The sequence below is a fragment of the Sinohyriopsis cumingii genome, chromosome 7 (assembly GCF_028554795.1).
Source record: "Sinohyriopsis cumingii isolate HCF-2022 chromosome 7, ASM2855479v2, whole genome shotgun sequence".
In the NCBI taxonomy this organism is placed as follows: Eukaryota; Metazoa; Mollusca; class Bivalvia; order Unionida; family Unionidae; genus Sinohyriopsis; species Sinohyriopsis cumingii.
Genome location: NC_142967.1, coordinates 123,290,858 through 123,305,679, shown reverse-complemented (window position 1 = coordinate 123,305,679; position 14,822 = coordinate 123,290,858). Strand labels below are relative to the sequence as shown.

The following is a 14,822-nucleotide window of genomic DNA, read 5'->3' as shown; positions in this document are numbered from 1 at the left end:
TAACTCACATAATGGCGAAGGAAATCCTTAAAGTTCTATATGCTTTTTCAAGTTGAAAAGTATCGAGAAATCGGAATGGGTTTCACTTTTATTGGAATGATGTTTTGTATTGTACAGATGCATCCAAATTACAGAAAGATCACTATTATACACTCCGATAATTGTCTTCAAATGAATTATTAGTATCGTGTTAGCTACTATCCATATATCCTTAAATGATTCTCAGTAATTTAAAAACAACAAACAGTTTTAGAATAAATCCACAGCAAATCCTTGACAGATATCATTAATCAGTGTATTTCAAGTATTGTAAATTCAACGAATTATAATTAAACAAACAAATTCCTTTCAATATAAATCACTATCTGAGAAAAGATCTTATAGGACTGGGGACACAACATGGAATGCCTAATTCAATGTATTAATTATCTTATTTGGATAAATAATATGCATTGGATAACCGGTCGTGATACATTCAAGACTGCCATACAGGTCGAAAATGACACTAGCAGTTTTAATATTAACCACCTAGTAATTAGGTAAGCGTGGCCTTTACTTGAATAACTCGACTCTGAACCCAGGAATTAGTTTAGGCACGATACATACAATGATTTATCTCACATTGCAAAAAAGAGATTGATAAATTTAGTATTTAAAATATTATTAACAGAATACCTATTACTTAAAATAATTATGAATGACAATACGTAGAATATAGACATATACAAAAATATGAAAGCTCGAATCAAATATAATCAAGATCAAGATGTGAAATCTCTTCTCTCGTCCATCAATGATATTAGTGTCTAAATGTTCTTCGAAGAAGTACTTTGTAAAAGATTATTTATGTACATGATCTAGTATTGTACATTAGAGTGCCTTAGTTTTGTTTTAGTTCCAGTAGTTGACTTGTTCTTGGTCTTTGCACAGTTTCGTATATCTGATTTGTTCTGTTCTGCATTGCAACGTTTGAATTGTATGACCAATACATTTCCAGGAATACATTATAGGGAATTTGCGAGCGTCCCACGGCTAATAATGGCTGCATTTTGTCATGCTATTTAATGGTTATAAAAAATGCATCTTTATTCTGCTACCGGCTTTGGCTTTTTAAAGACCCCGAACCTGAAATTTAAAGCATTACCTTTCTCCAGCTTGCTAGAAAATTTGTTGAAATAAAATTACGAAAGGGTACTGCCTTGTCTTCTATCTTTCTAATGAGTTACTAAATAAAAAAATTGTTTAATTAGCCTATAGTAATCAATTTTTATCTTGATTAAAGTAATTTTTATTGTAATTGGCTTAAACAGGTAAATTTGCATCATGGCAGTCTAAATATAAATATCAAATATACCTTTAAGGTGATATATGTGTTCAATATATTGCCATAGTTGACCAGCGTGCTCTTTAAAGTTATATCCTTACATTTTATTCTACATCATGTATATTTTATCCTTCTGAACCATTGCCAGCTTGAACTAATTTGTCAATTAACTGCCTTAAATCATCACCAGTTAATAATAAAACATGTATTTGTATCGTTATGTGTATTTAATTCGCATTGCTTGTTTGTTTTTATTATTTTTTTTATTTCATTATATGCAACTGTAATGTAACATTGTCTGTTTTATACAACTCTTTCCAAAATCAAGTTTAGTTTCTACTTCACCTGAATTATTAATTAATGCTCCTGAACATACATTTGAATTATATTAAGTGTTTCGACAACTTAAGAGTTTGGCACATCAGCTGCTTACTACCCATCACAGCAACGCTAACGCTTTCAGCGTTTAATAAAATTTGGATATCTACTAAAGTTTATTCAGAACTTTTATTATTTGGACTTGGGTCTGTAATTCTAAGATTTTGGGGCGATCTAGTTTTCAATACCGTAAGTTTATTTCATTTCATTTATACTTTTTATTTTAGAGAAATAAATTAATTGTTGCTTTCCATTCCTTTATGTTGCTTATTTTTATCACTACACTGATATTATCAATGTGTTCATGCGCTGTAATAAGGCAAAAGTATTGAATTAAAAAACGCCTGCGCTTTTATTTTGTATTTTGTCTCTCATTATTTCGTCCTATCAATATGTCCACCTTTATTATATATGATTTCGCTTAGTCTTTCTTGTCTAGTTGAAACGTTCATTGAAATCAGTAATATCAGTAATGGCTTATTTATTAGAATAATGTTTCTAATTTATATCTTATGCATTATCTCATGTTCAGTTGTAAATCATTCTTTGAAGTACTTATAATTAATGTTTTCTTTCGTCATTTTGATTTACAGCAATCAGATTGGTCATGCACTGTTTTATAGATCATACCTATATAAATCCGACTTTAACGTCACGACCACCTAGACTACTTTTGCATATAATATACTCAATGATGAGGACTATTTGTTGTAAACAAAGGAAACTCAAATTACGTATCATTATATAAAACTGAGTCTGTTACAAAGCTCATTTATATTCTTTAATTTAAGGACTGTTGTTTATTATGAAACAAGTTAGACTTGATTAAAACACGTTAGCATCAAACATCCTCCAGCTGATCAGAATTGTGTATTGACGTCATCTGATGAGCATTTCTCTGATTGATTGTAAATATGTCAGTAGAACTGTGGAATTCACTCTTCATTATTATGTTGTCTTAATAAATGAAATTCAAAATATGATTAAATAAACTAAAACTTTCCAACTATGAGTTTATTTAATTGTTTATACCATTCAATTGAATTATAAGGACTGACTGCCTAGTTTTTATTCAATGAAGTGTGAACCGAAAAAGCTGTTGTACACATTTCGTGTAATCCCCTTTGTAGGTCACAGGTTATATAGCGTTTTGTCGCTTTAAACTTAGTTGAATTTAAAAACAAACAAACAGTCATTCCTCAATTAACCCATTTTAATGCTTTTTTTTCTCTGTAGCAACTTAATCAAACATCTTCCTTATCTTTGGAATACTAAGCACCATTATTTAAATCGTGTGAATTCATCTTTCAAATCTGAATTAATTATCCTGGTAATCAAGTCATTTAATTTGGCACGCCTTTAGCGTATACGTTCTAGATAATCCTGATCAAAAATGTTTTCTTTGATCCACATTGTAAAACTATATATATATATATATATATATATATATATATATATATATATATATATGTATATATATGTATGTATGTATATATATATGTATATTTTTATATATGTATATATATGTATATTTATATATATATATGTATATATGTATATCTATATATATATCTATATATATATATATATATATATATATATATATATATATATATATATATATATATATATATATATATATATATATATGTACATATATATATGTATATATATATGTATATGTATACATATATCTATATATATATATATATATATATATATATATATATATATATATATATATATATATATATATATATATATATATATATATATATATATATCTATAGATATATAGATATATAGATATATATATATAGATATATATATATGTATATATATATATATATATATATATATATATATATATATATATATATATATATATATATATATATATATATATTTTTATATATATTTATATATACATATATATATATTTGTTCTTGAATTATTAGGTAATGTTCGCTATAAAATGTATTCTTATATGTGACTGAAATTAACGGATCAATTCAAGCTTAAACATTCGACTTAATCTAGACCCAATTAATGTTATGCAATCCCCTCTATTGATTGGTATCATGTTCAGTTCAAACTAGTTCGAAACCTTTTGTTGATTTGTTGTTTCATTCTTCTAACACCTATGCACCAGAAACTAAGACTCTTGTTTTGCAGTGAACAAGGAAACGAAAGTGGTTTGCTAATTTCTTTGTGTTAAACAGCGAGGTTTCATTAACTCAAATATGGGAGGCAGTGAAATAAAAGTAGAATATGAAACGAGATAGATCATTTAAAAAAATACCGGAAACACTATAATTAATGCAAGATCCAGAATAGCATAGTCAGGCAGATTTTGTGATCGATCACAAGGAAACCTACAGAACAAGTTCAGCATAAAATAAAATCGAAATAGAAAAGGTACCGAGTTTAGGAACTTTTGATGTTCAATCAAAGGCGTCTGGTTGACAAGACTCTGCAGCACCAGATATGACGTGATATAATTTTGAAACTTCCACAACGCCTCTAAATTAAATAACAAATATCTTTTTAGAGATGTCAAGGAATACATTCCAACATCAGAAGCTGTTCTGAACATTAGAGTTTCTCTAGAATTTACAACAATTGTCTACTTTTATTTAAATTCTTTTGCACCCAATGTTTTCAGTTCCTCACCCGGTAAGTCTTATTTATTATTTGTTTATAACTTCCACAGGTAAAAAAAATAGAGTGTTGCAAGAAAACGAAATTTAAGTGGGACTGATACTTGAAGCCTTCAAAAGGACCTTTGGTCTATGAACGAATCGAATCTGGAGATTGCTTTTATAATAAATCATCTTGCCCATTTTCTCAGAGACATTTCCTCAAAATTGGATATGATTTTAAAATGATAATAAGCTGTAAGGACCCTTATTCAGATGGATGCGACCATTTCTGTGAATTAGTCTTTTCTCTCTTGTATAAACAAAAGATCAAACTCAAAATCAATTTGTTCATCCGCCTATTTCAACAAGAACCCAGCAAAGAGTGCGTGCACTAGTTTAATGCAAAGTGTGAAAGAAAATTTAAATGCCGTCCTTAAAATATTTAAAGCAGTGGATATCTGTTTTATATATATTTTATCGTGTTGTTAGCTACATTCTAAATACAGCTTGATTTAAATCCTGTTCAATATAATGATAAAATATAATGCACAAATTTGAAGAATTCATCAAGAGCGATTGCCTACAGTTATTCAGCTATATTTTAATATCAATCATATTTTGAAAACATATGGATCTGAATATATCAGTCATGAAATAAAGAACATCATAACATGGAAATCGCTTCTGGTATTTGGAATACACAAACCAATACACCAGTGAAAATCTGCACATTGGAGACCCTAGAGAATATCATTTTCGTCTAGAAAGTCTATTGCATTTCGAACTTAGGAAATATGTATACGATAATCTATTTTTCGCAAAAAAAACTAACATTTTGAAATGAGTCACTATAATATATAGCTATGATGTATGTATTATCAGCAAGTTGAAAATAGTTAGTTTAAAGCTTTCAAATGTGTTATTTTAATTATATGGCCCACAGATTACATGAATAGTGAATATATTACATTGACAATTGTAATATGTTACTGCAATATGGTCAGATACCAGCATAATATTTCTCGTATTATTTTGATAATGCTTATTTTGCAGCGTAATGAAATAAAAAATGCAAAGCTAACAGACAAACAATTTAAATTAAATATACATGACAATCCTTCTGTAGTGCAGAATATATTAAAAAAATATATAATATCATTTGTTTCCGCAATATTGTATCTATTTAAACTACGAACATGTTAACTAATATTTGGCCTAAATAGTGGCGTAATTATATCTTGTTTGTCATTCAAGAGCAATTGATTTTTATTTTTCTTAAACACTGGTGGAGAGCAGTTATATTTATAAGCTGTGTTAGTACCTTAAATGCATTCAGCACTCTGCATTCCCAGATATACTTTGAATCATGTAACTGTTTATTTTTAGACTGCCAAATATTATTCACGTATAAGGTGCTGATTCGGAAGCTAGCAATATCGCATGTAAAACTGTAATTTTAGGATATGTGTTAAGTCGGGGAGGGTGAGCTCTCATTTCCTGAGCAGAAAAATAAATTTATAAATTTTCCAGAATATACTCGGAGAGTGAGGAATAGGGCTGTATTCCATACCAAAAATATCAGAGACTTACCGGAATGCAACCAGAGATTTCAAATATTCTGGAGCCAGCACTTGATTTATCTGCCACAGAACACGGTGCTTCATATGTATCATAATACCAAGCTCTTCTAATACCAGTGGCAAAGATGAAAGCATTATGGTCCAGACCATTGGCTTTAATTGTCATCGTTCCGTCGCCATCATCACAAACTGAAAAAATGTGCTAAAAATATGCAACAATTACCTCCAAATTAACATCAACTTTTATAAGTAGTTTAGAAATGAAAAATTGCCCTAAGGTTTCATCCGTAATAACTTATGCAAGAAATACTACCAGCAACAGATCAGTATTAAGAGTAAACGTGAGGCCTATATTAAATTTGATCAGCAGTTGTATTGTATGAGGTCTCTCGATATATATATATATATATATATATATATATATATATATATATATATATATGTGTGTGTGTGTGTGTGTGTGTGTGTGTGTACCATTTTTATTTAAAGCACATTTCTTCTCTCTCTCTCTCTCTTTCTCTCTCTCTCTCTCTTGTTCCTTTGGATCTTACACAAAGTTTATTCGGGATCATTTCTCTTACTCTGATATTTCGGATTAACGCATTATGTAATGGACAATTTTGAATCACTGGTCCTTCAAAACAGCAAAAAACGTTCTATGAAAATAAAGGACATGTTGGATAATTGTTCTCTGTATCACCCTAACGTGAAATGTTAGTTCTATACTATTTTATCCACCCTAGCAAACTGTGCTCAAATTTAATAATGTATAAGTGTGTATCTAAAACATATAATGATATCAATATTGGTGCGACACAATGTGAGGATATTTATGATAGACTGAGACCGAGGTACTCAAAGTTTGCTAACTTGTTTGTACAAGCTTTATATCGAAGCTACTTGTGTGGCTCACGTATACATAAACTCACGAAGGAGAATAGCGAACTTAAAACCCACAGGATGAAGAGGATCTGATGAAAAAGCTATTTTATGCACCATCATTCTCAAAGTGGAATCATGATAATTGAGAGAAAATGATACTGCACATCTATACTAAAGCCTTGCCTAAATTCGCAAGCCAATATCATAGACTGTAATTGGAAATGCACGTGTCTCTGATTAGTTTGTTAGTTGTGCAGCGGCAAGCGTTCTGGGGAGCAAACGATGCAAGGAACCAGACTAAAGTGCGCGGCGCGTCATGGGAAAAAGTACAAGGGTTTCGTACTTGGAGAAAATTTATTATTAAAGGTCTCACAATCACGTGAAGTACTTATCACGAAAATATATTTTTGTAAAACGATGTAATTTGAGTTTAGAGAACTTCAGCTTCACCAAGTTGCAATGCAATTGCAAAAACTTGAACAAGCAATGCAAATTACATTGTAAACGCACAGAGAGAAGAGGAGAGATAAATACCAAAACAAATGCAAAAGTAAATGTAAAAACAAATAGATGCGCTACAAATGCAAAGAAAGAGAAGGAAATGCAAATTAACATGCAAATAGGACCCACTCTTCCTTTGTATACACAAGATCAGGTTTTCATGTTGCCATGAGTATACTTTGTTAGTATATCTTAGTTTACGGATATTCTAAGTGTACTCCATACAACGCTACATATATTGCTTTAGTATAGGAATTGTTTGCATTACTTTCCCATTATCACATGATTCTTAAGTTATCATTCGTAATTCATTGCTTGTACAGAATCATTGTTTTTCACGAAACTGTTGTTGTTGCAGATTCCACTGCACATGGTAATTGGTTTGCAAATATTCCACTCAAATCATTACCCACTCATGTCATCAGCCTTTTGGACGAGACAACAAACTTGCAGGTTCAATTAATATATTGTTTTTCGTTTTAAACTTGCTATCTGTAAAATTTGTTCATGTTTAATTGTTGTTATATACGTATGCGACAACATGACATTTTTGAGTGATGTAATTTCTTAGGAGGAGTTAATTTCCGTGTGATTCCCAACAAATAGGTATAACCAATAGTTATGCATATCTATATTATGTTTATTGAATTTCATAACCATAATTGTTTATTAATTGAGCTAATAGTATTTTAAATGCTATTTTTCCTATCAAATAAATGAGTGAACTGTAAGATAGGTCATGTATATTAGTGTGTATATTGATACATTCATTGGTTTCAAGTTTTAGTACATATGCACAAGTTAACATCACGTGATGTCAATGTTTGTGTTTCTAAAAATTCCATTACTGTCTGAATTCCCGATTAGCCTTTCTAGCGCAATCCACGTGACTCTGTTTACTGCTAGAGTGATTGGGAAATACCAACATGATTCATTCAAAGCTTTGGAAGTGATATTTCGGGAGCAATTGATTCATTTATTTAACTTAAATTATTTGATACAGTTACAGTGCTTCACATTCATTTAAGAAATATTTGGATTTAATAGATATCAAAGATTACCGAAAACATTCGAAAGACATTTTGGAATTATTAACAGTGTCATTAATTTTGTACTATTACTACACTCGTACACTACGGTTCCTTATTCGGAATACCTTTGGAACTCATTGGGATGGCTCAAAAAATTTAAATTGATACAACCGTTAGGATTCTATTATATCATTCGCCTTAGCGTAAGATATTTCTAATCATTTTACATTGTACTTTAGGGAAATAAACTTTATTTTTCAATAATACCAAACGTTGTGTTGGTGTTTTGCTTTTTTGACCATAGTGTGATAACACAAATGAATAAATTAACATCAAACACAAGGACAATGAACACATACTCGTGTGCCTCTGCACACGTTCATGGCTGGTAGCAATCATTCAAATTTGGTTGTCGTGGTTTTCAGGTTTTACATAATTTTATCAATTCGGAGATAATATAATATATGCTGGGGTTTGCACCGTGACAAGAAAATCCCATTCAAGGGGTTACGATATTTTGGGGAGACATATAACGTAACCCCGTAAACCCAGAGGTATATTCTTTTTCTCACTCAATATTTTCCTGAAAAGTAAAAAGAACTCTTCAATTGTGCAACATAGTTCACGCAAAAATATTTACATGTGGTGCATTAACACAAATATGTCAATAGTATTGAGGTATTATCACATTTAACATAAGGATGTTATATGAAATTGACAATAAATAGTTAATAATTATCACATTAAAATGTTTCATTTTCCTCAGGATAAATGATTCCCTCTGGCTGTTAAGTGCATTATTTGCCATTAAAGATCGTAGACACGTTTGATTCAACTAGGGCGCAAACGGAATGTTTAACAAAATTAGAAGAAAGCATGTTTGATATAACAGCTCTGATAGAATTTTATGATAAAACAGTGAGTGTTCCGAAGGGTTCATAGTCCTGGATCTAAAAAATGGGGACTTTACTTGCCCTTTGTATATAAAGGTCAGTCAGCTGATAGTTCGACCAGAAGGGACTGAAAACGTCAGGACAAGTGGTTCCAATCATGATTGGTTTCCGCCACTAGTAATATCACGACAAAAGGCTGAGAACTGCTTGTTGATCCATTCTTTGTAATGATCCGCGCAATTGTGCAGCAGGTCTTCTGGGATTCGCCAGTCATCAGGGCGGTTGACATTCGTCCCCACGCACAGTCACGTTTTTCCAAACAGAGTATTGAGAAAAATTTCTAGTATAGGCTTGGAAACCATGCATATTTTTCCTAGATAATCATGCGGGTATATTCTTTTGCACGAATTGTAGGGCACTCTCGTATGACCGCAATATGGAAATAAAATTCGATAAGTCTGTGATATTTCATTTTAGTCCATCATTTCTTTTCCAAGTATGAGAATGAACATTATCATGATTTCATGGTCTCTGAAAAGCGCGATTGCATGTGTAGTTTTATCATATCTACTTCCGTCATTAAGATAACAAAGTCAATGATGCTCAAGTTGATGGTTGATCGATGGCTCTATAACATCATCGCTAGGCCATTCTTCTTTCCTGAGGGTGTACTCTATCGAATCTTGGTGGGAATGAACATGCTCTTGTTTGAATATCCAGTGACCGTATGGTTTATTGGGAAATGATAGTAATATGTCGCGTTTGCTGTGTTGTTGGTACGTGGCCAGAACAGTCGAAGCAACTCGAGCATGGGAATGTTTTCCTCACGGAGATAATTCACGCTGACATAAAACGAATTAGTGGCGACCTGATAGCATATATTTAAGATCTGCTGATCACTGATAAAAGTTGATGCTAAGGTATGCAAGCATGGAATATCTATGATGTGTATATTGAGGCTATTCTCCGTCGCAATCATTGAAGCTGTGCCCGAGAGGTTCGTCAGTTTCTGATATGATTCTGGTTGCTTTAGAAACACACGTACCTTTACGCACACAATCGTGATGATACAACCTTCGAACACCCAAGAGGTATATCTGTCTACTATCTCTTTGTGTGTGAAATTTCATCACAGGTTGCATCCGCGAATGGTTCAGGAAGCAACCCTGGGATGTTTTAGTTTATACGCAATGATTGTCTCCGCGATGGTTAGATCTGCTAATATGTTTTGATCAAGCTTAAAACACAGTAGCACAATTAGAGCTCATCCATGTTTGTGTCTGAATACTAGAACGGAATCATCTTGAAGAACATCCTTCGATTAAAATGATGTCGAAACCACACCGGAATAGCCTGCTGAACATTCCTCGAAAACTTGAATAACATTAACAAGATACATGCAGTCAAATTTGTATCAGGTATTGACCCACTGGCCGCTACGCGTATTAAATCATGTGTGGAGTGACAGAAAGAACGGTATACAACCGCCAGAACCGAGAAAACTGGCAGGATAAGAATTGACAATGTGGATGCCGACATCACTAACTTCGTATTTGATATTCCAAAGACCGCTATGCCGGTAGTTTCCCATTATATGTCTCCCATTGAATTGACGCATGGAGCGCGATCAAAAATGAGATATTGATGATATCAATGACATCTTCTGTGTATTTCACTGCTGATTTTTCTAAGCTCCTGATGAAAATCTTCCTTACGAAAACACCCACACACGATCATAACATAAACTGATAAAAACGAGGACACACTAGGCATCGTTGCCACTAACTTTACCGATACATGGTGGGGCGACACAATATCAGCGATGGTGTGAAAAGTGTCTCCGTGATACAACCTGTCTGTACGTTTTACTAGAAAGTGTAAATGAGGTGACAAGTCATATGCGTTGTATTCGATAAGTTTACAAACGCTACCGTAATTGTAGTCCCCAGATTTATATGAATTATTTCCCGTCATTATGCTAACGACAATCGGCATTTGATAACACTCTCCAACGCTGCAATGGCTGCGATTTCGCAAAACAACTCGGTGGACATGTTGCTCGCATTACTAAATCTATTAATTTTTATGTTAATATACTCCATGCTCGATAATACATTCAGTTATAGCATGACCTGACACGCATTCTCGTAATAAAGTTTATAAACTTTGGTAAATACACCGAGGGTAGAAGATTTTAATAATGCAACATCGCACTGTCCTCGACTATGGTCATTTTATCTCTGATCACTCATTTATCGTCGACGTTGTTGTACATGATAAATTCAGGTACCGTAATGATGATGGTGATCCGATAGACGATTCATAATTTCACGTGCATGTGTGTCGCACATGCTTGCGTATTATGCTTGTGCTTTATTTTTTAACTTAAAATCGAGAGAAGCATACTGCTAGTATTTAATATTTTGTATATAAAATGGGGAACTAGAGTGCTTGAATTAATGCAATTATCATCTGGTTGTAGTGAGGATGTAAATGAAGATGATGCAAAAGACTATTTAAACAGTTAAAACTAAGAACACCATCGATATTATGCACAGTTACGGATATAACTATGTTCGATCCAGTTTTGGTGAAACTAAGTTAGACACATATGCAGGCAAAATAACAATTGGTAGCAGCACAACAATGTATTACTCATGGGCACTATAATACAACAACGATCTGTCCTCGACCATGCTCGATCCACCTTTGGCGAAGTGAAGTTAGACACAACATCTGCCTTGGAACGTTATGTCGTTCAAATGAAATAAAATCAGGATTATAAATAGTTTTCGAGTTAAATGTCTAGTATGTATGACGTGTCCCTGAAGAAACTGTTGAACGAACCAAGCTTTCTCTTTTCCGTATTAGCAATAAGAACATAATCGAAAAATGTATTTTACAGTAAAAGGAAATAATGCATAATATCTAGAAAAAACAATCTTTTATTAAATAGACTGAAATGTAAATTTGCTGGCCAGGTAAATTAAAATTGGCAACAGCATAAACATGTGTAACTCATGGACACTACAAATGGTTAATAAAAAAGGTATGATTGAAGTAGCAGTAACTAATAATCTATACATGAAGCAATTATATAATCAAGATACTGACCTTAGAAATAATGAATTAGATGCTATAATCAGTGGAGGAGTATCAGAGGAAAACTGAAGGACTCAAACAAGACATTTAGGTCAGTAGATACAAATATATTAAATTAAAATAAGGACACAAATCTGAGAACAATTTTTATCAATTTGAAACAGCTAGTCGCAGCAAACCAGCCTTGGTACAAATGACATATTCAACCACTGACCCTCCAACATTATAAGTTTAATGAAACGTAGAAAAGTATGCAAGGACAATGGAGAGAAGAAACTTAGGATTGGCCTGATTCATAGACTAACATAAAAACGTGAATCAGTTATAGTGCTCAGTTGTCTGAGCAGATGGTATAATAAAATCACGGATTCAAGTTCTCAACTGTGTTGAATAATCCCTGGAAAGTCAATCACATTAACCTAATCAATAGTGTGATTCAGTGTCAAAAGATGCACCTAGCGCACTAGGTGAAAATGAATGAGTATGGTCAGAGTAACGACTTAGGAACCATTCGATCAGTGTGTCATCCGCCTTCAATATAATCTTGTTGTCCGAAAATGAAGAGACATTTGACATAGAACCCAATCACAATTTTAGGCATTGCTGAATAATGCGTAGAAACGGTATCCGACTTTGTTGAGCGATGCTTTTTCATTCACGTTACACCAACGGCATTTTTAAAGCAAAATATTAGGTAATAACAGAGTTGCAATTCTTCCAAAGAGAACGGATGGACAATTTTATTTATTCTTAAGAATTGTTCAGATGTTTGTTAATATTTGCTGTATTGGGTCCTTGATAATCACTTTGTATCAGTTCAGGAGGTATAGATGAAAAAAGTATTGGAATTACAATCAGGACTGATGATTTAAGTAATATGGAATGAATATGGGTGAGAAGGGCTTTTATTTTTTTGGTGTGACAAAACTATTTCAAGATGTACATGCAGGACAAATATAAGGATAGAAGGAGAAATGATACATATGCAGAACTTACAAACTGGACATGGAAGATGGACGGAAGTAGTGGCAATGCACGTAATATATTCCAGCTATAAGATTTGCAAACTTAAGTGCGAAATAAGTAATCCGTTTCCATATATACTCCACAAACTGGAATCCATATTTATACTGATACTTAATTATCTCATGAACTGTGCAAAAAAATCCCATAAAAATGTACATTCATGAGGTAACAAATGTAAAGAACAAACACACACACGATTAAAGACTCACAGAATTACATAACTATCTATGCAGCCAAATCTACCCAGAGGAAATTATCAATAAATGAACATGATGAGTGAAAAGAAATAGACCGATCAAGTGAGATAGCCATGAAAGCATTAACCCATCAGCTAATAAAATTCTTATAACGAAAACTAAGATCTTTCCGATGATACTGGTGTTATGCAATTACTTTGTCGGAGTAATAAAATGACAAATATTCGGTAAAGAATAACTCCAACGAGCTAATGTCAATTATGTTATAATGCGATGCAAATCCAACTCGAAACGAAATGTGTAAATGTCTACTGTATTCTTCTAAATCTAATAATCATGTTACAAATATCCAGTTATTATTCCTACGCATGAATATCGCGCATATGGAATAATTAGAAGTGGAACTAAGACATTTAAGGTGGGAACAATTTAAATTCTCGCCCAAATCGATATATGCTATTGGCCTAACTTATCTGAGCCAAATTCGTGACATCATATGTTTTTCCGCAAGAGACTCAGTGTTGAAAAATTAGGTTGTATTTGTGAATGTTCTGTTCATTTGGAAGACAAATTGCTCTTTAAATTATAATTTCTAATAAACATTCTATTTTGAAATGTTACAGAGTATAGACCTGTCCATTAATAGTTCAGCAAACATCTGCGACTAGTACTTTAAACGCAATAACTGAAAGGAGTTAAGCTTTATCAAAAATGGAATATTTTTAAAATTTATAATATATTTTAATTTAAAAAAGCTATGTGACAAGCCGAATAGCAAATGGATAATAATGTAATATTAATTTACAAAACTCTTTGAATAATGTCCCGCTTCTACACGCCAAGTCTCGCAAAAGCCTAATATTATTCTAATCATTTCATAAAATCACTATTATATCATGACCCATTAGTGATCCTTTATTTATTATGTTACGAATCGAGGGTCTTAAATTAAGAAGCAAAAAGGAGGAAAACAAACATTTTTTAAAATTTTTTACAAATAATTGAATTTTTTATGTGATAAAATTGAAATTTAAGATGATCGTGCGGTATTATGATATAAATACAAAATAATCCTCAAGTCGAAACGAAACGAATATTCCGAATGCTGATGTCTTAACAGTCTTGATGCATCAAAATGTCATTAACCAGAACTCTTTTGAATAAGAAACAATAATCGCAGAATAATAATGAGGAGTGACCTAAAAGGCTCAGACAGGAGATGCAGCAAGCAAATTCAGCTTGAAATTACATAGAACAATACTCGAG

At 32.2% G+C, this 14,822-nt stretch overlaps 1 protein-coding gene across 1 annotated transcript in view; it reads right to left on the bottom strand.

Moving 5' to 3' along the window:
• Positions 1 to 14,822, bottom strand: part of LOC149796058 (uncharacterized) — a 159,205-nt gene that overhangs the window by 80,447 nt on the left and 63,936 nt on the right. The window contains exon 4 of the mRNA XM_089964167.1: positions 5,935 to 6,113. Coding sequence (XP_089820293.1) covers positions 5,935 to 6,113 — 179 coding nt within the window. The remainder of the gene's footprint in view (positions 1 to 5,934; positions 6,114 to 14,822) is intronic.